Raw genomic sequence first — 27162 nt, 5'->3', positions numbered from 1 at the left:
TGACATATGTGTCTCTTTGTGAAAACGGTGACGATATGTTCTGGCAAAATGAGACAGAACTGGGCACAAATGAGGATTTGCGGGTATTAGGAAAGAGAACAAACTTCTCCTTACAATACCGTTTGTTGCAATTCAATTGGCCATTCCGTTGACAAGTTAAATGTATGGCTGTTTAAAGTTTGCATTTATCAACATGTCAAAAAAGTAAAATACTGAGAAAAAGGCCTTTTAATTGTTTTTCCCTAAAATACTCTTTTATTCCATGATTTTTACACTTATTCAAAATACAGTGAAATCTTGATAAGTCAAACTCTGATAACTCAAAACAACTGTTATTAAAAGTCAAACAAGAATCCATTCCCTTCAGTAGTATAACAATGATATACAACCCTGCTTAACTCAAAACTCTGCTTAAGTCACATTTTGAACCTGTTCCCTTGAGGTTTGACTTAGGCTGCTTCTCATAAAGATCGCCGCGTTTTGACCGTTCAGGCCACCGCGTTTTGACCGGGTTGCTAACGACCGTACAAAACGCGTTTTCACCGTAGTGAAATCACTCAGGCGAAGGCAAGTTAATGAGGCAGGCGTGGAAAGTGCGCTGTTCTTATATCAATGAAGTCATGAATTATGCATTACTACATCCGTCCAGAACGCGGTGACCGTGTTGATTGTTATTGTCCATGTTTGAAGGATGTCACGAACCACGGAGATTTCACTGTATGTGTACATTCTATTGCCCGGGATGGTTCCATATCAGTCGTGGTGTATACGTACGGATCTAGGACATAGTTGTACTGCCCCTCAGCGCTGCGTTCCTGGTTGTAGGTTAGATTGTAGGCTATCATGCTGTTGATCAGTTCCTTCATCTGACGTTTCTCTTGAGCATTGAATAACTGGGTGTTCACCTTTTTAAAATAAACGAGAAGACAAAAAAGGAAAAGAAATTCAAACTGGAGAATTTAGTTGAGAATTTGTTGTATAAGTCTTGGGCAAAAAAAAAAGTCTTCAGTTTCTGGTATGGAGCTTGCCCAAAAAGTGGTGCGGCAACGCAGCTTTTTTTTTTTTTTTACTTTTTTTTCTTCACATGTCGGCTGATGACGGCAAATGGTGCCCGACTAAATTTAGTGCAAAACATATGGGAGCCCAGAGAGGCCACATAAAGCTTATACTCGATCGTAACCCCATCTAAAAACACGTTAAAATTGTGCGGCAGCAGGATTCCAGTCAAACCAGTGAGTTTGGAGGTTTGGAGACATCATCTTACATTGAAACAAAAACTTTTTAATATTGCCGACGCGCACGGATACGGCAAGGAGCGCTTACCAGAAACCGGAGCCTTTTTTTGGGGGGGGGGCCTTGGGTAGAAGAGATACTACAGAAATCAGTCAGTGCTGATAATGTAATATCAGTGTTCAACGTGTTGATTTGTACTCATGGCAAGCCAACTGTACTCGCACTCATGGAAATCTACTCGACTACAACCATGCATCTAAATAATAGTTTGATGATTGCTTTGTGGACAAAAGAAATGCATATTGATAACTTACCGGTCTGAATGTCGGCTGTAGTATGATGAGTAGTAATGGTAGGATTTGAGTGACTGCCATGCGTGGGTCCAGGAAGCAAGCTGTGCTGGGAGAAACCTCAGACAGGACCGTGCTCAGTAAATTCTGAGTTCTGGTCTGCTTGACAGAATTCTGTGCAGGGGCAAAAACATTAGGGAAAAATAGCAACTTTACTGTTAGGCCAAAATTTTAGGTTTATGGTAAAGCCCTAAAAAATCATGCAGCTGGGTAGGTACCGGTAGGAAAATAATTTTATTTGCAATAACCATCTCTGCCCTCATAGGTACCCATTGACTCCTGGGTGGGGAGAAGCAACGAGTGACAAAGTGCCTTGCCCACGGGCACACGCACCATAACCCCAGGCTGGGCTCGAACCCAAAACCTGCAGATTTACCCATAGAACATGAGTTCAATGGCCCCAGACCACAATACTCTACTCAGCCCAAAGATGAAGTAAGTTTTACATGTTTTGACAGATCAGCACCCTATTTCATGAAACTCATCGTAACTACGATGTGTCACAGCTGTGACGAGTCCTGCGATTCATTTCACAAACTACATCATAAGTGCGACTCGTTGTAGGTGTATTTATAACACAACACAGTGACTGTTATATGTATGTATTCAACGTACAGTAAATAGTCGTCTGATATTCAGCAAATAGTCATCGAATCTCCTCTTGAAAAGTTTTTAAAGCGTAGAACAAAATGGCGGACGTATGATGCAGTTTTAAAGGAAAACAAGCTCGCAGTGGACTGTATAGCTACTTTGAAACTTCAACTGCAGTATTCCAGCAGCCGATTTCACGAAACTCGTCTTATCTTACAACTTATCTTAGGACTTAGGACGAGTCCCCCCTCTAAGATCGATCCTAGCTAAGACGCGTCCAAAGATCGATTTCACCAAACGCATCTTAAGGAAGACGCATCCGAAATACAGTTTTACAAACCGCTAATTATTGAACGAGGATGACCTTTTGCGTGCTACGGCTGTATCATGTTCGATTTGGCATTTTTATGCATCTTCGGCATTTTCATGCAACAGCCGTCGGAAATGTACACGCGCTTGCAGTAAAATCAAGATGGCTGATTGGCGGTTGTTTTGGAGTGAAAAATTCGTCTGCTAAAAAAACGTCTGCTAGCTCGTTTAACACGTAAGTATAAACGTAACTAGGGAAATTGGTCAATTTTGGTTCTTTGCATTGTACAAGTTACACAACGAGGTCATTTTTGGGGGTTGTAAAAACGCATTTTGAGTCGCAACATCGAATGCGTCTGTGGTGTACCGTGTACTTGTGTACGTACACATGGAGCCAACGGCAACGTGCAGCAGCATGAACGTCAACGAAAGTGGGGGGACGGGGAGGTCTAGGGCCAGTAATTGGTCTCACGAAGAAATCAAAGTGTTGAGCGAATTTGTGCGGGCCTACAAGCACCAGCTGATGGGCACGAGCAGCAAATCCACAGCCAATGTGGAAAAGGTTAAAATCCACTACTGGAAAATGGCAGGGAGAGTATTGGTGGAAAATGGAGGGGTGGAGCGACCATGGAAAAAAATTAGAAAGAAGTGGCAAACCATCACCAGTCAAGCACGGTCATACCATAGAGAATGTAACAGAACGGGTAAGCTCATTTAGTTAAACAAACATTTATTTAATATTTTATTTTTAATTTGTATTTATTTGTTTCATTTATTTATTCATTTTTTTTGGGGGGGGGGGGGGCGATTGTCCTACATCATAGTTTGTACATTTGTTTTGTGATTGTCTGTGTACATGTTGCCCTCACACCATGGATCAGTTACAGAAAGAATGTTCCATCCTGACGCCACTTTTTCATTGTATATTATTCAATGAAGATCAGTCCTTGCAAAACTGTTGAATAGGCATGAATTTTGCCCTAGAAGACATTTCCAATTTCGTTAAAAAAATATGTTGAAAATGCACTCAACTCTCCATAGACTTTGTACACAAACAAAGAAGTGGCGACGGGATAATACATGCTTTCCTTTTCATTATTCATGCAGTCTCGACCCCAATAGTCATCCTTTTGTAATTTTCTATAGACCTCGCTAGGCCTCTCACATAAAATAACTTAACATGGCAGTAAACTGTTATGAAGGTGGAGGGGAAATTGTACAATTGGTCCATTGTACTTGCAACATCGGCATCTGACGAAGTGAAATAGATGTTTAATGGGCAATGGATATATGTTTGTCACAGCTCAATATAAGGTTAAGGCCAAACAACACTGCCGTTTCTAATAACGTTTAAAAAAAGTTGGTTGTGCATCATTGTTGGCTTTTTTTCCAAATAATACTAAGCATGTGGTGTTAACATTTTTAATCGTTCAAACAAAAAGAATCTAAAACTTTCCAACTTAGACAAAATACAAATTTCAATTAAAAAGGGATCTTCATTCATGTGGTTTTCTTCGAAGAACATACAAAGCCTGAAGGGGAAATTTTTGCTTTCTTAATTCTAGAACTTAATTAAATTTAATACATTTTTCTATGAAAAGTATTTTTTTCCCCCTTCCATCATTTGTTTCATGATGATTACAAGTCTAGATTTTCTCCTTTTTTTATGAAGGTGGAGGAGAAAAACCGGATCTGAATCCAACATTCGAAGTCGTGCTAGATGCACTTGCACCAGTTGCCAAGGATGGCATCCTGTCGGCGGATGATGGTGAGTCTGACCCAGCAGCTGCAATACCAGTTGAGGACAGCACAGCTGAGGAATTGATGCTAGACATAGTGGCAAATAGTAAGTAGTTTTAATTAGTGTGCAGTCATACAAGCATTCGATTTCATGAAGGTCATCATAACTTACGATGCATCGCAGCGCTGCGACATGCCGTACCTCTACGATGCGTCTCAGCTGCAACGCGTCCTGCGATCCATTTCAAAAAACATGTCGTAAGTGCGACGCGTCGAAGGTGTATTTATAGCACAACTTGGTGACTATTTTATGTATTTAATCAGTGTACAGTAAATAGCAGGCATGCAACTTTTCCTCGGTTCAGCTGATTTCCCCTTTTTTTACTTCACATGTGTGCCATTGAAAATAGAAAAACACTGTACAAAGTCTGGGAAAATTTGAATTTCCTCTTTTTTTTGAGATTTCCCAGTTGCATGCCTGAAATAGTCGTTTGATATTCAACAAAGAGTCGTTGGATCTTCAGTCGAAATTCGTAAAAATGTAAAACAAAATGGAGGCCGTGTGATGCAATTTTAAAGGAAAACAAGCTTTCAGGGGACTGCTCAAGTCCCAAGTCTTGCAGGTCGAGTCCGAGTCACAAGAGACTCCGGTCGAGTCCGAGTTGCGAGTCGCCTTTAAAAGTTGTTTGGGAAAAAAATTGAGGTACTGCTAAAACCTCTCATTGTAAATGTTTCCATTTTTCACAGCTTTTCTCTAATTTAATGAACTGGAAATACATACAATTTAAAAAAAAGTCTGGCTCGAGTCCTAGTAATACAAGTCACAGAGGCAATGCTCTTGGAATCTGAAATTGTTCAAGTAATATTAACTTAGGTTTAATTCAGCACTGAAGGAAATTTTTGTGCAGTGAAAATACAAACAAATGACATTGTATCAAAACTATTTACACAAAAGAAAAAGTATGTACAGTAATTCAATATTTCCTGGCAATTAGTAACGACTCTTGATTTAATGAATGTTATTCAGTTTTAAGCAAACATTTTTGTTTTGTTTTTGTTTTGTTTGTTTAAAGCCATCAGTCTAGGTGAAGTCGCACCTGCTGAGTCCAACCCGGCCTCTCCATCAGAGGAAGCACATCATCCACATCCAGGAATTGTTCAGGAATCAGAGGAAGTGACAACAAAAACTACAAAGGTGGACTCCATCTTGGAGATAGAGAAACAGAAACTGGCGCTGGAACATGAGAGACTTCAGGTTGCTAAGGAGCAGCTGGAAGTTAGTAGGCAGATTTCAGGTTCACTGGGTGAAATCAGCCACAACTTCCAACTGTTCCTTTCCAACCTGTTGCTGAGGGATCAAACTAATTAAAGGGCTCATGAAAATTACAATGCATTTTTGTCAGGTACATATTTTGTGCAACTTTCTGCTACATTCACATCTATCATTGCCGGTCAAGCAGCGTCGCGATCCACATTCTCAGTTCACTGCACAGTAGCCCCGTCATCGTCATGAAGATATAATATCACCGGCAAGAGAAAAACTATTTGACTTCCCTTTTTGGTTATTTTGTTGAAAACTGCACTTCTTTAAACATTTAAAATGTTCCAAGCTTTTCCGGCCAACTGAGGGCGCTGTTATCATAATGTCATTTCAGGAAGACACTTGTCAGTTGAGGGATGTTCTGTTCAAATTATGAACCCAAATATTTGCATATTGGAAACATCTTTGAGATAAATTTGCTCATTGTCTTGCTGACGCAACAATGGACCACCACAGAAAAGGAATTTACAACAGCAAAGTATCCAAATTCGGGCACCTGTTGGTGCTGATCTAGATGCAACATTAAGGTCTCTGCCTGAAATGACATTATACTTTTGCTTTTATGTGGCAATTTGTATGAGCCTCAAAATCAAAAGGCACCAAAATGCCCTTAGAAATGGCAAACAAAAGTTAAATATAAGGTTTAAGGGGATACAAATGTGCATTTTGAAGGATTGCATAAAAACAAGTTACATTGCATGAGCCCTATAATTATTTAGGTCTAAAGAATCATTAAACTGAAACTTATGAAGAAATTGTCAAGTAGTTAAAGAAATAAATCCATTCAATCCTATTGTGTTGCATGAAGATATTTTGAAGAAACTAATTATAGGCTTGAAAAACGTGCAAAATTAACTCGACATCTCTAATGTGTAAAAATTTATTCACAAGCATTTTCAGTGCCTGTAAACATTGTGAGTAGGATTGCTGAAATTTTAATACATAAAATAGGTTACCAAAATACCAAGATAAATGAACAAATCTTACAGTCAAATTATATGTTGGATGGTTCTGTTTTCAGTTTCAATTGATTGCTACTTGGTGACATCAATAAAATGGATTTACTCTACTGGAACTCTGTATTAGAATGGATTGGAAAAACATAAGGGTTCATTGGTACTGGAAACAACAACCTGTAAATATTTATGCAACATAGAGGGATTGATAAATTGTAAAACAACAAGTGGGATTGATAAAAAGTATTCAAAAGTATGCATTAATTATTCTGTTCCTCTGTATCGTACCATCTTGGATGTGCCCATCATAGGGTATGTCATCGTTTCCCTCATCCTCTCTCAGCTCTCCCTCTATCTCCGGCTCCCTCAATTCTTTGGCAATGTTATGCAGCACACAACAGGCCTTGATGATCTGACAGGCTCTACGGGGGGCGACACGGAGCCCGAGTGACAAACAGGGAAATTTGCGTTTCAGTTGACCGAAAACCTGTTCAATTGTCACTCTTGTTCTTCTGTGGCTCCTGCAATAAAAAGAAGAAATAATAGGTTTATTTTTTTTTATACGTTGTTCAGTTTGTCTTGTTTAAAACCATGCTGTAAATAGATTTCTCTTTGTGCCATACATGAACGTTTCAAAAATTAAAAAATAGCCTGACCAACTGAAATATTTTCTGATGAAACATCAGCTGTAAATAGATTTCTCTTTGTGCCATACATGAACGTTTCAAAAATTGAAAAAATAGCCTGACCAACTGAACTATTTTCTGATGAAACATCAGTTGGGTGGAACACTAGATTAACAGCATCGAATAAAGAAAATATCACCTTCCTAACCTCCTTACATGTATATCCGTAATGTTTGTGTACATACTTTCTTACGAAATTCGCAAAACTTTTCTTTCATTTTTCAATATTTATCGCTCAAGTCGAGCAGTACCCAGTTTTGAATTTGTTTTTGCAGATTTCATGAATATACATATAACAATAAAAAACAAACGTGTTGTTGAATTGAATTAAATGTATTGATACAGTTTGAATCCTTACTTGTTGTTTTCTCTTTGCTGTGTACATTATTTATTGGCTGCAAGTCTCAAATAAATCAAATAAGGTTTTGCCCTTCACCGACGTTTAAACACTGTATACTCAGTGTGTTACCTCCCGAGTGAAAGTTGGAAAAAATCACTCAAGTCTCAAATAATTATAAATGATAAAAGTACCTGTTGTAGCGTCTCTCGGCGTTTGTTGTCGGTTCAGCGACAGGTGTCATCAGCCACGGTCGTAGGGCGTAGCCGGTATCGCCTATCAGCGTTCCTTGGAGTCTGAAAATTAAGGGGATTTTTTTATTAAATGTATTTATTGAATATTATCAGAGCCTATCATTATGTATCATTGATGTTTCTAGTAAACAGTTCAAATCCGATGGCGTGTTTCTTCAAATTTGTTACACAGAATTGTTTGCCTTTTTTTTTACTTCCAAAGATTCCTATTATGGTCACCACTCGTGCATACTTTATTTCATTCTCAAAGGTGCCTAAAGCTTCTAGTACAAACCTTCCATTCTCGAACATTTCTCCGAGAAGGCTCCCGTGCAAAACCGCACTGTCGTGGGTGCTGCCTGGCCATCGTGCGGCGACATTCGTCATCTTAAATGACGCATTGCACACAGCTTGAACATTAATGCTGTGATAACCTTTTCTGTTTACATACAGAGGCTCGTCATCACCGAGTGGTGCTCCGTACAGTCGTACGTGGGTGCAGTCTATCGCACCAACTACCCCGGGAAAGCCTGCCTTGTCGAAAAACCCTTGCTTGGTCTTCATCACATCTTGTATGTCGACAGGAAATCGTATGTGGCGATCGGTCAATCTTGCGAGGGAGTTGGCAACCCGGTGAACGATGCGACAGACGGACGGGACGCTGACATCATGGAGATCACCTTCAACGGTGTAGAAGGCACCGGTACCGAAGAACCGCAGGGTAGTGAGCAGTTGCATCAGTGGCGATATTGCATTGCTCCTCTTTATAAGGATTAAAATGTTGAAAAGAAACAATGCCATTATTGCTTGCCCTTTCATAGATTTTTTTATTTAATTGTTAACTATATGAAAAGCGTTTTTGAAAATACAAATTATTTTGTAGAATGTTCGCGAAGAATACTATTCTATACTTGTTGCTCTAGTTCGACGTACGTTTGAAATTTCACTAAAATGCACCCAGATAATCCTACAAATTCAAAATATTTCCGAATCGGTATGACCGCTCAATGATTCAGAAATTGGGACTTATCATAAGTACTATGGGGAATATTTATATTTCAAATGTCAAGTTTTTAAAATTAAATCGGGGTAACATTTTGAAAAATTTTCCGTGCAGAACACGGGTTTACCTTTTAGAAAATGATTGTGAGCTGCAAAAACGGGATAGGCCTACCCTTTTCCCCCCAGAAATTTGTTATTAGAACATGGTATATATTCTTACTTCATTATTTTATAACATTATTTGGTGAAGAACTCATTTCTATTTTCGGAATTAAAATTGCACTATTGTATATACAATATTCTTAGTCTTATATGGTAAAGTTGCCATCGCAAATAATTTTCTAATTGCGAATAATTCTTCTATTTGGGCAACATGGTAACAACTTTCACTTACTGATGTATGTATTCATAAAAAGTATTCTTTTATTTAAAAATAAGGAAAACAGTGTTTCCCCAAATTACTCTGAATTTAATGATGTCTTTAATGATCTGAAAGCTTTCCCATAATTTATTAGTCATTTATTGTTTGTAATTTCAGATCATTGGATAGATCTAGACAGCTTCAATTCCCTTTTGAAAGTCGTTCTATATACCCAAGTTCTTTATACTTTAATTCTTTTGTAAATATCTGATAATTTGTAAAAACATTGTCTCATATATTTGAAATCGATTTAATTGTGTTGCAAATAAAACATTTTGATATTGTTGAGACAACCAAAAAATTTTGCGCCACCCAAATTATTTTAAATTAGTGGAACCATTCGGAATTAATTTAAATCACTCTCCCCGGTTACAATCCCTTCCTAGCAATCCTCAATCGGAAAGTTAACCTAAAAAGGTAACAGTATGGGGATCCCAACGCGATGGTCAAAATAAATCACGAAAGTCACTTTTCTATAAATAAGGTTTTACAAATCTCCGTATTTTGTAAAAATGCTTATTTGGAGCAAACTAATTCCGGAATCTGCCATTTAGTTTTGCAGTTGTGAACACAATCCGATTAGTTGTGTGTTTTTAACAGTTGAAAACATTATCAAACAGGGCCTAGGCCTTTGTGTAATGTAATGTAAAATGTAATGTATCGATTTTATTCTGACCATTTTTTGACTGGGATGTTAATGTGCAAAGAAAAAAATGTCCGTTTAGAATAATTTCATTGTTGAGAAATAATTATACGGCCGTTTAATTGTTTTCTGTATATAGGCCTTTTTTAAAATCATAAACGCTTCGTAAATGTAGGAACATATAGAGATGTTCCCTGAAACAACCTTGCTTTCATAGGTTAAATCGTTAGGTATGAAACAAATTCCCTAATACTTGAATAATTTCTTCTCTTACGCCAAAATTTATTCAGGCTTTATTCCCGGATCCCATCCCCGGCTGTTACGGTTGCTTACTATTTTTCTGTCCGCTTTCTACACAATTAGGCCTAAGTCTGTTAGTAAAATTTTACTGAATGCTAATTAACTCACCCGGGTGTCGGACTCCAATTCATCTGCAACCCTTTCTAGAACTTGGAATACCCCATGTCTCGTGAATCTATATCTCGTGAGGATTTCCTCGTCATTGAGACTGTCTATTGGATTTCTCCTGTCTCGGAATAACCTTTCTCGCCTTATTGCCCGCCGAGCTTCGCGATCCGCAAGAAGCATAAGCGCCATTGTGAATTTCAGTAAATTTTACGTGTTCGCGGAGATAAGACGACCCTCGGACCGATCCTAAGTTGAGACGAATTCGGCCGCGTTGCTAAGGAAGTTAGGACGTGTTGAACGCGTCTTAAGTTTGGTGAAATCGATCCTAGGACGAGTCGCGAGTTAAGACGAGTTACCCTTCCTAGGACGCGTCTTGGCGTTTCGTGAAATCGGCTGCTGGTTAAAGCATAATTTTCTTTGATGCATTTTCCATTTACAACTTCACACACGTTGTCATGGTAATATAGTCTCGTTTATATAATTTTTATGGAATAAAACTGGCTAAGAAAAGGAGGCTTCTTATTTTGCGATGACCACTAGACACGTCGTAACTTGCAACGTGTTTTAAGCAGTTGTTAAGGAACTTAAGACGTGCTTAACATATCAAAAGTTTTGTGAAATGGTTCATGCGACACATTGCAAGTTGCAACATGTAACACAGCGCTTCGTGAAATTTGGTGCAGAACTTTTCCCTTACCTCGTAGGCAGTGTTGGGGTACTTGAGCCGGGGCTGTAAAGATGAGGCAAACAACAGATGAAACACCACGGGTACGTAGGGAAGGTATCGGTAGAAGGTGTAGTTCTGACTGCGAGCGACAACGCTGCCAAGGCGATCGTGGAAGATCAACCAATCAGAGGCAAGATTCAGCTGCAATTAAGTTTAGAAAAAAGCGTCACGGAAGGCAAGATAAAAAAAATATACAATTTACAAAACTCCTTGGAGATAATGTTTCCAAGAATCTCTAACTTAAAACTCCTTGTAGAATAACAAAATTCCTGGATTTTGTCATGACTTTCAATGAAAACTTTAAATTCCAGGATTTTCCTGGATTTTTTAGGAACCCTAAAAGAAGCAAGTTAACATAATGTCCGATACTTTTTCCAAAGAGACTGCTATTTTTACTTACTGCTTCAAGCCTTGGGTCCTTGAATTTCATCTCCAAATAATTCTCAAATATCCCTGGGTGAATAAAAACAGGAATACTTTTTAGTTTGAAATACTGCCAAGTTTCATGTAAAAGCAAGTTCGGTTTTCCAACTGCGCATGTGCACCTCAAGATTTGCAGTTTTTCTTTTAGGATAAAAATGTCATCGCATGCGTGCAAAAGCAAAGCGGGTACCAGCAAAATTGAAGAGATCATCTTGTTCTGAAGGATAACATGCTGCAAAAAACCTTTGGACAGCGAAGTGTTTTAGGTGTCTTGCGTGTCAAAACTTTTGTGTGAACTAAAGTTCTATCTCTGTTTGATTGCACAAAAAATTCCACAGAAAGCAAATTTGGTTACCACGTCCCCCATAGCTTTGTGTGCATTTATCTCGCCGTTATCCCGAAAAGTAATCGTCGAATCTTGCTGTGCACCAGACTATTTTGGAATACTGAATTTTCCTATTGTCCAAGGATACTCTTCAGCAATCTAGATGAAAAACCACGAGGGTAATATAGTGTTGAGGTTGTCATAGCCTTGGTCAAGGCGCTAGTTGTTATTCATCCCGGCCGTAGCGCGGTAAACAATATCCTCGCTAGCGCTATGCATGCGGTGCATTAAAAATACAGCGTGAACAGCGACCTCACGCGGCCACCATTTTTATGCAAATCAGTTGGACCCAAGCTAGCGCCTTGGTTCAATCGTCCATGTGAGGTTTTGGGGGTGGTGCTAAATTATGTTAATAGCCTTAGCTGACCTTAAATGTTGTTTTCTTATTGGTCGATCGTTGCGTGGAAACTTGCATAGTGAAACGTGGCACCGTACATAATGCATACACGTACACGTTGTGTGTCTCTGCACACGGCACCAATGCACAAAAACTGTGGTTCCTGTCACGTCCGCAAAAGGCGAATAGCTGCAAATAATTTGTTGACGTCCTGATTTACGAAGGTGTGATTGGGCACTCCACATATTAGCCCCGCCTACACTTATCTGTATTCGCATACGAGGTCGTGCGCTAGAAATCCAGCGCAAAATAAAGAAAAGCATAAGCTTTTGCCGACGATTGAACCAAGGCGCTAGATTGGGTCCAACTGATTTGCATAAAAATAGTGGCCGCGTGAGGTCGCTGTTCGCGCTGTATTTTTACTGCACTGCATGCATAGCGCTAGCGATCGCGAGGATATCGTTTACCGCGCTACGGCCGGATGAATAACAACTAGCGCCTTGACCAAGGCTAAGGTTGTCATTAATGTGGCATTAATTGCACTGCAACCATTTTTTTTAAAACTAGACAGGTGCCATGGAAGAACTGATTAAAGTCATTATAATCTCAACTATAGACTTAGGGGACTAAGACCAACATGGCCGTCACAGTTGGACTCCCACCTTGCATGAGTTTATCATAATCGCCAGCCCCTTGAGCCAGCTGCACCACATTGTAGAAGCGTGCGGTCGTCGACGTTGGATTGTTGGTGTCCAGACCCAGGGTACCGTCTGCTGCAGTGGCTATCTTAGCCTTGCCTGCTGCGACGTCATGTGGGTTAGCATACTGCTTCCTGAAAGAATTAGGAGAAAAAGAAGCATCAGCTACGCCAAGTTTCTTGAAGTCCTACATATGACATAAGTTATGCGCTGTTTCTTGAAATCGGCTGCAGTTACAATTAACTAAGGATTAAAAATTACCTACATGTAAGACAATTTACCCATTTTAACCATAATTATAATACTAATACCCGAGTCTTATATAGCACACATATCTACCAACAAATAGGTACTCAAGGCGCTCGAAATTATGTCAATTATTAAAGAAAGGTAAATAAAGTTTATGAGAAATATGAGACCCGTTATGTAGCACCTTTTAAGGGTATTACAAGGTGCTGCGGAGCATATTGCAGCCACTGCCAGAAACACCGGGGCGAACCCCTTCTCTTAGCGATAAGTGTTACTGGGTTCTTTAACGTGCATTACATAACAGCTACAGCTTTACGTCCCATCCAAAGGAAGGACGAAGCAATAATGGTAAAGTGCCTTGCTCAAGAGCACACGCACCATGTTCCCACGGTCAGGATTTGAACCCATGAACCACGGCACACGAGTGAAACACCGTAACCATTGGACCACAGCACCCAATTTACCCACACTGTAAAGCTACATGCATTGAGCTCACTGTACACACTTGTATCTCGCCGTATTGACGGATTTGACGCACTGATGTGGTAGTACCGTGTCGACCTTTATGAACAAACCGTACGCGTACAACAACTTTTTGATTTAATTTTGGGGGGTTGGATTTTCTTTAATTGGTACCCGTATTTTTTTTCAATCGGGTACCCGATTCCCTTACTAACCGTAAATGCACACCCCTAATAGGCATGGAAAAGTCCATGACGATGATGTTGTGATAGCAACATCACTGTACAATTGAACATCGCTATACGGAACACTGCTATACCGAACATTCGGCTATACCGAACATCGTCCTTGGCTCCCGATTTTTGTGTTCAAAACCACCCGAACATTGTTGTTGAAAACCGTCAACAGAAGAGCGACAAGTGGCTATTATTTCCCCAAGGCATAGAAGGGGAAAGCCACCCATTGATGTAGGTAGTAAGCTCAAAACTGTGTAATTACATAATTCAATAGTCGGCACGTGTTCGAAGTCGTCTTTCAGTAACTACCAGGGCGTGCAGGGTGAAGTTCTGAAGGGCGATATTTATTGAAAAGCGAGTACCGGAGCACCGACAGCTTAAAATTGCTATACCGAACGATCACTATTACGAACATTTTCTGTGGATCCCGCGATGTTCGTTATAGCGGCGTTCCACTGAACTAACCTCTTTGGCTGTGGGAGTTTGAAGATATCCTGCCATATTGAAAAGAAGCCTTTATGTCGGTCTTTCTGGCCGACGCTCAGTGATTGGACAAGAGCCAGGCTAAGGACTCTGCCTTGCCCGTGGATAAACTGCATAACAAAATATAAAAAACAAAGAAAATATAAACTACTACAGCTTAACCCTAACCACCCCAACTCCATCAGAATCCATCCCCCGATTTTGGTGGATTTTGGGGGACTCGGTCCAGAAGGCCTGGCGTGACTAAATATTGATGGAGTATGATGGACTTGGTCCTAATGGCCTGAAGCAGTGCTAGGGGTATCCGATTGATTTTACCTCTAGCTTCCTGTACTGCTATCGTGATAAAAGCCATGTGTAGCAAGTCCATGAATGTCAACCAGTGCATCAGTGCTGGATTCCATTATGTCATGTACAGTTTTGTATTGGACGCACAGTGATTGATGGATTTTGATGGACTTGGTCCAGTTCCTAGTAAAAGACGCTAGGGAGTTAGGGTTAATGAAAACTCTGAATGTAATCTCTGTGATTGTATGAACATTGAGAAAATAGCCGGGTACCAAAACAAAAATCTAAACAAGTATTACGGTCATTCAGTGTCAAATTCCTCGCCCCCAAAAAATTGAAACTTTAAACTATTATGAATAACGGCAAAAGTTTTCCAATGTGCTATACCTGTAGAGTGTTGAGACACGATCGTATGTCATTGTCAGCTTTACCACACAGCGCCATCAGCGCTGTCATGTCTGTCCGCAGGGCGTTATTTCTTGCTATCTGCAAATAAAGATTTAACCGTCAAATGGTGGCACAAACAACTCTCAATATTGCTTTTTTGGGGGGGTTGTAAAAATACGTTGGTGAAAGGCAAACCCAATATTGAACTTACAGCAAGGCCCCAATCTAGCAGTTGTTAACCTAATAATATGATTTTATTATACCATTAACCTTTCCATTACCACATTGTTTTTTGACTTGGCTTTCCTCATGACCAAATTGTTTGCTCAGTCATGCGGAAATCACTAGAGCGTGAACAAAATGACCACAAGTCAAAAACTCAACCTTTTTCAAACTTTTTCAACCCAGATTTTCACTGCCAAGAAGTGAGTAAAATCATAGGTGTTGTGTGTAAAGTTTGTTCCTTGAACCTTACTCTTTTATGTGATGTAAAAATGTCCAAGTCCATATGTGTAAATATAAGAAAGTTATGCCTTTTTGTCCATCTGGTTCCATTTATCAAACTGCAAGCCATTTTGCCACATGACCAAATGGCACTCCATACCTCAGATTGTGCGTGGATACTCCTGAAGCACTTTTCTCAATTTTTAGTAATGGTAACACTATGAATAAACTACACCATTAGAACGATCCAAAAACACTCTTTCAGCTGGTATATGGTTGATGTATGGGCGGCCAAAGAACATGTCACCTTTCTGATATATCTGTGTTAAGGGTGTTCTGTGAGTGGTTTCCTGGTCAACTAAAGTCACCCATGGAAATCAGCAAGGGGGGGGGGTAGTTCTTGTCGACGAAAGTCGCCCATGGTAAGGAAAGGGTTAAAATAATTTCTTCAGTTTTTATTTGGCTCAATTTGTGAGCAAAACAATGACGTGATTATGGTTTATTGTTACTAGACTACCTCATTGAGTCTTGCCGCGAGTCTTGTGCTGAGGGTTGGAGGGAAATGGGTCACGAACGCTTGCTGCCTGAGCAGACGTAGTGCTGGAACATACCTGTCGAATTATAGAAACAATTTGAAGTACAAATTAGTCAATTTAACTCAAACTAGAGATGAACCTAAGACCTGTGAGCTGCAGTTCCGGTGTTCTACCAACTGAGTTGAAAGTATTATGTCTCAACTGACATAGTGATGAAACATACCTGTTAAAAATAAAACAAACAATTAAGAAAATTTAACTGAACCAAGAGGTGAACCTCAGACCTGTGAGTTGCAGTTCCAGTGTTCTACCAACTGAATTATCCAGCCAGTGACATTTGTTTCCCTTTAAAACGGAATTACGAAATGAGAGTTCTCGAACTTGATTGAAAATAGCATTCATGCTCTTACAAACTGAATTATGCAGTCCTTAATAGAATAATTCGCCGAACAAAACTAGGAGCCATTTTTTGGGAATAGTGCCTTTGTTAATACAAGAATGGAATTTTGCACACAGTCAGAATATGTCATGAGAAAAATATTTGGCTATATGGTCATCGCAGATTTGTCTTTTGAAAAAATATAGGTAGAATAACAGGCAATTTTCAATGTTATTATTCTGCCTAGGCCTATATTTTTTCGAAGGACAAATGTGCGATGGCCCTACAGCCAAATATCTTTCTCATGACATACTCTGACTGTGTGCCAAATGCCATGCTTGTATCATCAAGGCACAATCCCATCACCTATCAATCGTGCTACACTCAACCAAAAAAGAAAGTCCCCCCTTCCAATACTTTTTTGTCCAACTCAAAAACTACTGAGAACCTCTCGCTCAAATATCGACTAATCAGTACAGAAATTCCTTAGCAATCCAGCCATACTCTTTATTTGGCCCAAAACAGTGATAATGTGTACGAATTTATGCAATTTATGACAAATGATACCGAAAACAGTTGCACTTTTGTAAACGTGCACGTTGTGGTTCACACTCACCTTGCACGTATACAAAACTTTTTTTCCGGTACCATTTGTCATAAATTGCATAATTTTGTACACAGTATCACTGTTTTGGGCCAAACAAAGAGTATGGCTGGATTGCTAAGGAATTTCTGTACTGATCAGTCGTAATTTGAGCAAGATGTGCCCAGTAGTTTTTGAGTAAGACAACAAAGTATTAAGGGGGGACTTTCTTTTTTTGGTTGAGTGTAGGAGACCTGCATGAGATAACAGCGTGCCAAAATCCATTCGTGCTCGAGGAACATTTTTGAAAATTGTAGGCTAATAATTTTCACGCAACTTTCTAGCAAATTTGAATCATTAACCCGCAGTTCTACTTGCAGTAAACTTGAAATCACCAGAAGGACTACTTACGGGTCGTTGCATATACAGATGATCGGCCTCAGCAGATTCTTTGATTTCGTCTTCTTAGCGGTAGCAGGCCCTGCTTCTGTTGGTGTTTTATTGTCCGAAGCACCTTTGATAAATGCTAGAAGACAATTGATGGCGGGCTGAAGTAAAAAACACACAAACAAACAAAATTCATCAACCCGGAGCAGGATTACAACTCATGAATATTGATGAAGACAGAGGAAAGTGTTATTATCAACCAAATCAAATAGTTTAATTTCACCATATTACAGGTAAACTTATTTGCATTTTGCTATTGTCAACATGGCCATTCTGCAGTAAAGTTGGGTTACAAAAGAAATACATCTCAAAACAACAAACTCATGCGAGATGTGAATCATGCAACAAATTACAGAACAAAATGGCTCACCTAGGCAAACATAGAACAGAGACGTTTTTGCATATTTTGACGAACAAACATGTCTTCAAAATATTTTCTGCACAAGTAATGGCAGTTCAGCTAGTCTCATAAAAAAATTCCCACCAGAAGTAATGATAAGGGAATAAATATGTGCTTGGCTGATTTTAAACCATGTAATTGTTTAATACTGGCCAAGCACATATTTATTTCCCTTCATAAATACCTTTTCGGTCAAAAAGTCAACACAAGTCAAAAATTCACAAATTCCCAGCGATTCCGTTTAATAATTTTACTTTGTCTATCTTGGAACACCCCTCTTGCCATGGTTAGGGTATATGCCTCGCAAGCGAAGTGCTAAATATCTCCTTGTATGGAGATTGGTGTGTGCGCGTGATGTTTTATCAGCGGTTTAAAACTACCCATGTGACAGGCTCTACCAATAGGAATGGCCTTAAAAACTGTTCTGTACCGGTATTTATGAACACATTTTAAAGTGAAACATTCTCTTAGAGCCATGTCTCTTATTTTCTTAACTCTCATCTTTGAATAAAAGCCTGATGAAATAAGAATGTCTTACTGTTGGAGCACCATCAATTTCATCGATGACCAGACAGTTGGGTCTTCTAAACATTCTCTTAGAGGAAAGTCTCCTATTTTGTTAACTCTCATCTTTGAATAAAAGCCTGATGAAATGAGAATGTCTTACCGTGGGAGCACCGTCAATTTCATCGATGACCAGACAGTTGGGTCTTCTATCCATGACTAACACTGACTGCATCTGGGTCGATGATTCTAGTTTATTCCTGAAGACTTCAACACTGCGATCGTCACTGTAAAAAGAACAGTTACCTTTTTGGTATGGTGTAAACTTTATTTAAAAATTAAATTGACTGATTTAATTGTAAAACTTGTGCAAAGATTTTTGAATAATAATCGAATATTAAATTATTCGAAAATTGACAGAGCTAATAGTTTGAAGAAGTTTTTTAAAAACAATTTCACTGTCAACAAAACAACCCCAAAAATTGAAAGAAAAATGTAAAACCAGTGGAAAATTAAATTTATTATCCTTTGAGAAATCAGAGAAAATCAGCGTATTTTTAAAAAAGATTTCAAGAGTTGACTATAAAGTAATAGTGCTGTCATTACCACTTACCTTGCATTCATTTCCACCACGTTGTAGCCAGCATGTCCAGCAATGATGTGTGCTAGGGTCGTCTTGCCTAAGCCCGGTGGACCACACAGCAAAGCGATCTTGTGAACTGGACGATTGTTCTCATCCAGCTCCTTCACAAACACAAAGATGAACATGAACATCAGTGACAAGAACATACATATCCGGACACAATTTTGCAATTCAGTTTATGCTGATCCCCGAGGACACTGGTTCCTCTTTGTAACAATCTCACTAACTAACTGTGTCACGTGTGACCCGGGCAGTGCTATCCTACAGGGTTACCCTGTAATGCCAATGAAATATGTACCCAAAGTCCAAACACAGTGAAACAATGTTGCTTTCTCGTAAAATGTGAAGATTATTTTTCAGTGTAATCAAAGAACGCTAAACAGCTGAAATGATTTAACATTAAGTTGAGAACCAACCTAATAACCAATAGATAATAACATAGCGCAGTTCTTGTGCACAAGTAAACAAACACCCCGCCCAACAGACAGATGAATCTGGTACTTGCCTCCTGCTGCTCTTCCTGTTGGAACTTGTTCTTGAACTTTAAGTTCTTGGCCTCCGCTTGCTTCTGCTGCTGTTCCAGCTTCGGTTTCTTCCGTTGTTTTTTCTCTTTCCCGAACACTAAATGATCCCAGAGTTTCAGCCAGAATAGCAGATTGCGATTTATTCCCTACGAAAGGAAATAGTCAAAACCATTATGCAATACAGTTCGTACTTATTTCACGAAACTTTACACATTGGCAAGTCCACTTGCACCACAACTCGTCACCGTTTTCACAAAGAACCACACATGTCAAAAATGACAATTTTTTTTTCGATTTCAATTTTTTTTTCCTCACTATTTCGCTTTAAAACATCGTACTTAAAACATTTTGTGTACTGCTGTATGCAAAACATCATTAATTTCTTAATTACATTAATGATGCAAGGGGCAGGCATCTCAATTAGTGCTTTGCGTTTTCACGAAGAGACACGAGCATAGGTGCCCCTTGAATGCATACAAAACGTATTGGACGGAAAGGCGTAAAAGTAGGTCAAGTGAGATCTTCGTTTTTACATTATCAGTTGCAGGCACGTACACACGCGCACTCCTTCCCTACGGAATAGAAAGGGCTTAAATGTAGGAAACGTGGATTTTCGTTTTCACAAACTATTTAATTTTGGCTAATTAAGTATAATTCTAATTACTGGGTTTACATAAATGTTTACCTTTTAAAAAAACATATGAATGCTTTCGTACTGCATAAAGGTGTTGCAAAGTAGTAGTTTTTGCAGTTTTAAAATAGGAGGAACTTCTCTTGCGATTATCACGAAAACGTTTTTTTCCTTCAAAATCCACGAGTGGCTGTTCGTGAAAAGGGTGACGAATTTGTCGCGCAAGTTGCGATACAATGCATGTTAACTATGCGTATGGCATGAAGTATGCACAACTAATTTTACGTTTCAACATCAAGCGCTGTGGGCAATGCGTTCAAGACTCCCTCCCAGTGGTCTCCCCCAACTCTCTCTTTGTGAGCATTGAGGGGGTACTTGCACAAGGAGTCAATATTTCTCGGTCACAAAATGTATAAAAGTTTTCTTAATAATAATTAAGGGATGTGTGTTTGTTTATTTTTTGTTTGCTTGTGGGGGGTATTTGTGGGGTTATTGGGGTGTCGGTCTGATGGGGTACTAGTTTGCTTGTTGGGTTTTTTTTTTTTTTTTATTGGGGTATTGTTTGTTTGCTCATTTCCAGTTTATTTGTTGGGCAGTTTGAATAGTTGTCTTTGTTAGTTTTTGTTTATTGTTAGTTGACATGCTCTGTTACTCGTGTGATGTCTTTCGATTATATTACATTTGCTTGCCATTTTGTTCTAACTAATTTTGTGTTTTTGTTATTTGTTTTGTTTTGTTTTGTTTTGTTTTTTGGGGTTTTTTTTCCATTCATATATTTATATTCACATTGCATACTATTTAATTTTTGTGTAGACATTTCGAGCATGGGTAGGCAGGCCTTAGGGCTACAGTGTTTTAGTACACTTTTGTTTACCCTGGCCGGTTTGGAATGATATATTGTTTTTTGTTTTCTGTCCCTCTATCTCCTCTCCCCTGTCAAACTGTCCACCCTCCCTTTCCTCCCCCCCCCCCCCCCCCTCCCCGACCCATTCCTACTCGCATTCTTCAGTCTTGTCTGGTCATACTTTTCATTTTCCAATTTTTGTTTACTTTTTAATTCATATTTGCTTTGTCATTGTACTTTTGTTCACTTGTTGGCCAAATAAATAATAATAATAATAATAATAATAATACTGGAGTCTTATATAGCGCACGTATATACCAACAATTAGGTACTCAAGGCGCTGGATGTTATGTCTATTATGAAAAGACAGGTAAATGAAGTTTATGAGAAATATGAGATCCATTATGTAGCACCTTATAAGGGAATTACAAGGTGCTGCAGCGCATATTGCAGCCACTGCCAGAAACACCGGGGCAAACCCCTTCTCTTAGCGATAAGTGTTACTGGGTTCTTTAAGGTGCATTACACAACACACGGGACTTACGGCTTTACGTCCCATCCAAAGGATGAGGCAATAATGGTAAAGTGCCTTGCTAAAGAGCACAAGCACCATGTTCCCATGGCCAGGATTCGAACCCATGTACCACGGCACACTAGTTGAACACAGTAACCATTGGACCACATCATCCCACTGTCCAATTAGTGACATTGTGGGAATAAATGTTTAGAATGCTCACATCGTCACTGAGTAGATCCGTGTAGCGTCGGGGAGCGTACTGATCCACCCAGAGCGCTGACGACTTCTCCTTGGTGGCAGCCTCCTTCCCGGTATCATCTTCATCCTCCATCTCATCGTCTGCCTCATCGCCGGCCGACGTCCCGAGCTTCTTGCTCAGGCCTCTAAAAAAGAGAAAAGAGATGAAACTATTATTTTGTAATGTATTTGTTGAATGAAACCAACTTGGAATTGTATCCTCAGCTTGAAAGGCTGGTTAGTGCTAGGAGTTTCAAATAATTCAGTATTCGATTAGTCAAATTTGTATTCTATCGTTTATTCGCAACATGCTGGTCAAGTTTTACAAGTCTGAAAATCCTGGAGGAAACTCAACAATTTGGACAGTATACTCTTCCCGTAATCAGGAAACTGAATGCCATTACTGCAGATAAAACAAGCAGTGCACCAAGACTGTTTCCAATAACAAGGATACATGTATTTGTAGATCAGGCGACCTTGCTTTTTAGATGTTCTCATTAAAGAAATATCAAATGCTGTTAAGGCCAAAACAAAAAGTCTCCTGTTTCTGGTATGGAGCTTGCCCCAAAAGTGGTGCGGCGACACAGGTTTTTATTTCCTTCAAATGTCAGCTGATGTTGCAGATGACGCTTCGATCCCCTTAAAACTCTCAAAAATATCCTTCAGAGTGGAGCTTGAGGTGACCTCAGTAAGGCCATAAGGCTTGAGAATTCTGCACCCTAATACGACCTCGACCGACACGAACGTTCTTTTGGAAATTTGGAAAAAGTCAAGACAAAAATCAGAGAAAACAGCAGTAACGATAGACCATACAGCGACATTGACATCGTGCATGAGCTACCAGGCTGGTCATTAGTCTGCTCCCTTACATATTGCGCTAATTAAAAAGTGTTTACAGGTTCCAGATACACGACCATAGCTCAAACACCGTCTGCAAATGGTGCCCGACTAAATTTAGTTCAAAATATATGGCAGCCCAGAGAGGCCACATAAAGCTTATACTCGATCGTAACCCATCTAAAAACGCGTTAAAATTGTGCAGCAGCAGGATTCCAGTCAAACCAGTTAGTTTGGCGGTTTTGAGACATCATCTTATATTGCAAAATTTTTTATTTTGCACAGCTACGGTGACCCGCGCAGACCAGAAACCAGAGACTTTTTTGGGAGGGCCTAAAAGGAACACACTTTGAAAACTAAAACTTAATGCACTTATTCAAAACTGCCAGTCAAAGTATTTGTATGCTCACCCGTTTAAAGATGCTGAGATGGTTTGGGCTTGTTTCACTAGTCGCATGTGTCTCTGTATTGCAAGAAAGATAAAGACCACCTCTAAAACAGTCATAGGGAGCAGCATTAACCCTAACTCCCTAGCATGATTTACTAGGAACCATACCCATCCAGGCAAATTCAAACACCATATGGGAAACTGCACACACATATTTCTGACTTTGATTCTGGAGGTGTGCCAACCCAATGTAAAAGACTGTCAGTTTAGGGGTAGGCCTACTGTACCCATCCCAACAGATTCCAACAAAACATGCCGTAGGGGTTTGATGGGTTGAGTTCTGTTAGGGTTAATAAATAATATCGCATTTTGACGCTGGAGGTGGTATGGTTTTATCGTGTTTTGGTTTTACCTCACTCTCGAGATCGTCTTGCATCATCTCTACGGGCACTGCAAGAAGGCGAAGGGGGTGTCCGGGGGTCTGCTTGAAGATTGACTTATTCTTCTGTTTATCAAGAAAATAAAAGAAGTGGAAAAACTATTAGAAGCATCAGAATCTGAGACAAGTATTGTGGTATTTGGAAATTCTACAAAGATATTTTGGAAACAGGACTGGGTATCGAAAGGGGCATTAACAAGTTCATGAATTTTTTAATAAATGAAAAAAATAAATCAGAGTCTTTAACATATTTGTGAGGCGTTCTAGCAAAATGAAACGGAACTGGCTTAGTGGAGAAAAATGCAACAAAATGAATGGGGTTGATTTTTTTAATTTTCAGATTTACTGATATTTGTAATCTTTGGTTTGTCTACAACACGCATTTTAAAGAAATAGGACAAAAATTGTGGAAGTATAAGTGTTAAGGAAAAACATTTGGCATCTTTCATTTTCACGACTACAAAACTCGAAACTTTAAAAGCCTTTTTTTCCCAGTATTTTACTTGTTTTGACATGTCAATTAATGTGAATTTTAAACAGACATAAATTGTCAACGGAACGTCCAATTGAAGTGCAACAAACAGTATTACAAGGAGAATTATATTCTCTTTCCTAATACTTGCAAACCCTCATTTCGACCTCTGCCCAGTTCCGTCTTATTTTGCCAGATGCCTCACATTTTCTCAAACCTTTAAATATGGGACTTGCATCCATGTGACCTGCTTCAAGTTTTAATTTTACAAAGATTCCAGGATGCCTGTAAACATGTTCCTTCAAAACTCTAACCCTCCAGGGAGGGCATTTTTGGCTAGAAACCCTGCCAAACGCAGCAACATGCAACACTTGTCTAAGTGACAAGCCTGCCCAGTGTAGCAAGATCATTCAGGTCAAAAGTCTCAAGGCCAAACTGCCCCAGAGTCTGTGGTCACCGAATGCAGCAGGATACAACTGTGGCATTGTTCAATGGGACTTAGCTCTCATTGTCTCAGAAGCGGCCGTTGATGCACTGGTGTTGGTAGCTGAATGCATCAAAGTGCACCAGACTTTTCCACCTGATGCACTGTGTTGCGTCTGGCAGGGTTAGGGTTAATTTGAAACATTAGGAGCATTATAATTCTTTAACAGATCCCAGGAAATGTAAGGTACACATTTTGCAATGAGTTCAATGCTTTTAATATGCCACAGTGACAAGATCAATGTTTTATGCCTCTCCTTCATATGCAAGAAACACATACTGGGGCAGGGCAAAAACGTTTTAGTGTTAGCAAACATTTCAACTATGTGAACGCTCTGCCGCAGCTTGGAACTTGGTCCCTTACCATTTTACCCTCTACACCGACAACCTCCTTCATCCTGAGATACACCCGCCTCCCGTCCTGCCCGGTGATTCTTGCCGACAGACCCGGGGGCTCCCGTTGCAGGATCTGCAGCCGGCGATACCCAGCCGGCCAGGCGGTGTCTTGACCACTATTTGTGGAGAGCGTCCTCGTGGGTTCCGCGGGCTGCTGGGCCAGAGATGCCGACTGCTGCCGGTGCAGCATTATCTTTGCGAGGGCTTTTTCCTCGGGAGTTGGGGATGGGGGCGGGGAGGTGGGGGCTTTCTCTGTTGTTTTACTGGCATCCGGGAAGAGTTTTCTGGGACGCTTGGCTGTTGGAGCTGACATTTAAAAAATAAAACCTTTTACTCTAACTTCGATTGGATAAATGACCTTGGTTTGCCATCATTTCATCCCATACAACTGATTCATTTAACCCTAACCTTCCCAAATTCTCCAAAATCCTCTTTGCAAAATGGAGGATTTTGCAGGATTTAGGCTAAATGGCAAAAATGTGTGGCTGATTTTGGAGGATGCACTGTCATTATCAAGGCCTTGGGCCGGACCTTGTGTTGTTTATGCTCAGCCGTGCATAAATTTGGGCCAAGATTACACTTGAAATCCTCCGCAATGCTCCAGGATATCACTGGCTCTGCCTCAACATACTGACAGTGATTGCTGGAGGATTTTGCAGGATTGATGCAGTGGTCAACCCTCAAAGGAGCACATTCAAGAAATAACGGAGGGTTTTGCAGGATTGAGGTTGTATGTTATTTTTCCATGGAGGCAGTTGGAGGATTTTGCAAGACTGAGGTTGCATACTAGCACAAATGACTAGAGAGTTAAAGGTAGGAACATGTAAGACCATTTGCTTTTTGTAGATTTTTTAGTTTGAAGCAACAAAATTGCTCAATTTTTCCAGTGGATTCATATTTACCTGTATTAATCCCGAAGGAGAAAGGGTTTTTGGAGTAATGATGAAAATCTTACCAATGGTTGGCAGGGCTGCATCTATGACCAACTCGTCTTCACTGTCAGACAACGGCCCAAACATCTCCTCGATGTCTCGCTTCTTGGCTTTCCTCTCCGGGCCATCAACCTCCGGTTCTCTTGAGAAACCATTTTGAAGTCCAGAAGAGGCTGACGCCGATTTGCCATCTGTGTTCAGAGCAGCGAGGGGATCTGATTGGCTCTTGGGCTGGCTGAGTCCACCAGTAGTTGCAGTGCTCTTGGTAATACTGAGGTTTTGAGAGCCGTTGGTTAGCGGAGCATGAGATGGTTTTCCGGTTTGGGATGGTGCCACTCTGTTTTGACTTTGACTTCTTTGAGAGGCTGTGTAATGAAACACAAGGTATTTGTCGAAAAGAAGCAAATTATCAAGATATCGCTCAGTTTCAGCACTGAACAAACACAAAACAAAACATAATTGATATCATATCAATATGAATTTTCATTACTTAGGCCTACATTCTAATCAAGAATCACATGGTGATGCTTAATTTGTTATGTGGGCCTTTTTAAACCAACAAACATGACAAACATGACAAACATGACAAAATTATTCATTTGAAAAATATTTTGTAGGGGGCCTACTATAACTAACATGACTAATTAAGTCAAAGTGAAACCATACAGAGAACATGAAATGTCAGGGGATATATGTGCTTATCAATTGGTCCCCCCCCCCCCCCTCCGGGGCTGACCCACCCAAGACGTGGGGATTGTCACATTTGAAGTGACAAAACCCCACTCCTCGGGCAAAGTTTAAGTGACAATTTCTGATATACATACGTGGGGTGCAATAGCAATTGCCTTCGTCAATACTTTAGTACCAGTATTAGTAATAGTAACAGTAATTAACACTTTTAACAATGTTTTTGAGTGACCAAAAATATTGGTTAAAAGTCATGTGTCATGTGTCATGGCCCGAAGGCCATATAGTACATGATTTACAGATAAAAAAAAAATCAATTAACAGTCATGACAGTTACATTAAGTACAGGATTTAAAATACAAAAAGTGACAAATTATTCATCACCCCGCAACAATAAACACTGCTTTACACCTGAACCTTCCCTGCCTACCTTCAAAATCCATCTCCATTTCTCTCATCGCATCCAGCTCATCAGCATATCGATCCTCAAAGTCCTCCTCCATGATTGGCGTTAGTTCGTAGAAATTCTTGCCGTTCCTAATTCATAAGTATCTGGTTTTGACTGGTAAGGCTGAAGAACACTGAAACACTAACGTTAATTCACAGTTTCCACACCAAACTTACTGTCATACTGTCAGTGTCAATGTCATATTTGTCATGTTTGTGCGCACACAATAAGATCGGCAGATTGAATTCATGATAACTGTGAAAACCGTGACACACACACCAAATAAACCTTCCGATACTGATAGGTTCTGGCAGTAGAGAAAGAGTAGAGTAATCAATGGCAATACTTGATCTTTATCCCTCCCCTTCCATGTTTAAGTTCTCTCCTTCTTCCTGCATGTCCTGATTCTCGATCTCGCACTTCCTGAAATTCCCGCGAAAGTCACAAAAATAAATAGTTGGTATCCTTTACTTGATCAACACAATG

At 39.8% G+C, this 27162-nt stretch overlaps 3 protein-coding genes across 3 annotated transcripts in view; 1 reads left to right on the top strand and 2 right to left on the bottom strand.

Annotated features, from left to right (window-relative positions):
* LOC119735639 (chromosome transmission fidelity protein 18 homolog) overlaps positions 1–27156 on the bottom strand; it is a 36062-nt gene extending 8906 nt beyond the window's left edge. The window contains exons 1-18 of the mRNA XM_038209431.1: positions 26659–27156; positions 25565–25906; positions 24578–24915; positions 23232–23324; positions 22842–22894; positions 21578–21740; positions 19347–19511; positions 18812–18942; positions 18362–18485; positions 17259–17395; positions 15867–15960; positions 14906–15004; positions 14213–14340; positions 12765–12934; positions 11358–11410; positions 10928–11098; positions 1548–1697; positions 775–905 (exon numbers count right to left, since the gene is read on the bottom strand). Coding sequence (XP_038065359.1) covers positions 775–905; positions 1548–1697; positions 10928–11098; positions 11358–11410; positions 12765–12934; positions 14213–14340; positions 14906–15004; positions 15867–15960; positions 17259–17395; positions 18362–18485; positions 18812–18942; positions 19347–19511; positions 21578–21740; positions 22842–22894; positions 23232–23324; positions 24578–24915; positions 25565–25906; positions 26659–26731 — 2615 coding nt within the window. The 5' untranslated portion in view covers positions 26732–27156. The remainder of the gene's footprint in view (positions 1–774; positions 906–1547; positions 1698–10927; positions 11099–11357; positions 11411–12764; positions 12935–14212; positions 14341–14905; positions 15005–15866; positions 15961–17258; positions 17396–18361; positions 18486–18811; positions 18943–19346; positions 19512–21577; positions 21741–22841; positions 22895–23231; positions 23325–24577; positions 24916–25564; positions 25907–26658) is intronic.
* LOC119735643 lies at positions 4028–5844 on the top strand. The gene is made up of 2 exons (XM_038209436.1): positions 4028–4329; positions 5297–5844. Exons 1-2 carry the CDS (start codon positions 4308–4310, stop codon positions 5590–5592), a joined length of 318 nt encoding a protein of 105 aa, XP_038065364.1. The 5' UTR covers positions 4028–4307; the 3' UTR covers positions 5593–5844.
* LOC119735641 (putative nuclease HARBI1) lies at positions 5876–10480 on the bottom strand. The gene is made up of 4 exons (XM_038209433.1): positions 10231–10480; positions 8052–8518; positions 7718–7819; positions 5876–7021 (listed from the first exon to the last, which is right to left on the bottom strand). The coding sequence occupies exons 1-4, from the start codon at positions 10417–10419 to the stop codon at positions 6748–6750; spliced, it is 1032 nt and encodes a 343-aa protein (XP_038065361.1). The 5' UTR covers positions 10420–10480; the 3' UTR covers positions 5876–6747.
* Positions 27157–27162: the final 6 nt, after the last annotated feature.

This window comes from Patiria miniata, unplaced genomic scaffold, assembly GCF_015706575.1.
Source record: "Patiria miniata isolate m_02_andy unplaced genomic scaffold, ASM1570657v1 HiC_scaffold_29, whole genome shotgun sequence".
Taxonomy (NCBI): Eukaryota; Metazoa; Echinodermata; class Asteroidea; order Valvatida; family Asterinidae; genus Patiria; species Patiria miniata.
Note: the sequence above shows the minus strand (reverse complement) of the source record. Positions and strands in the feature narration are given on the sequence as shown.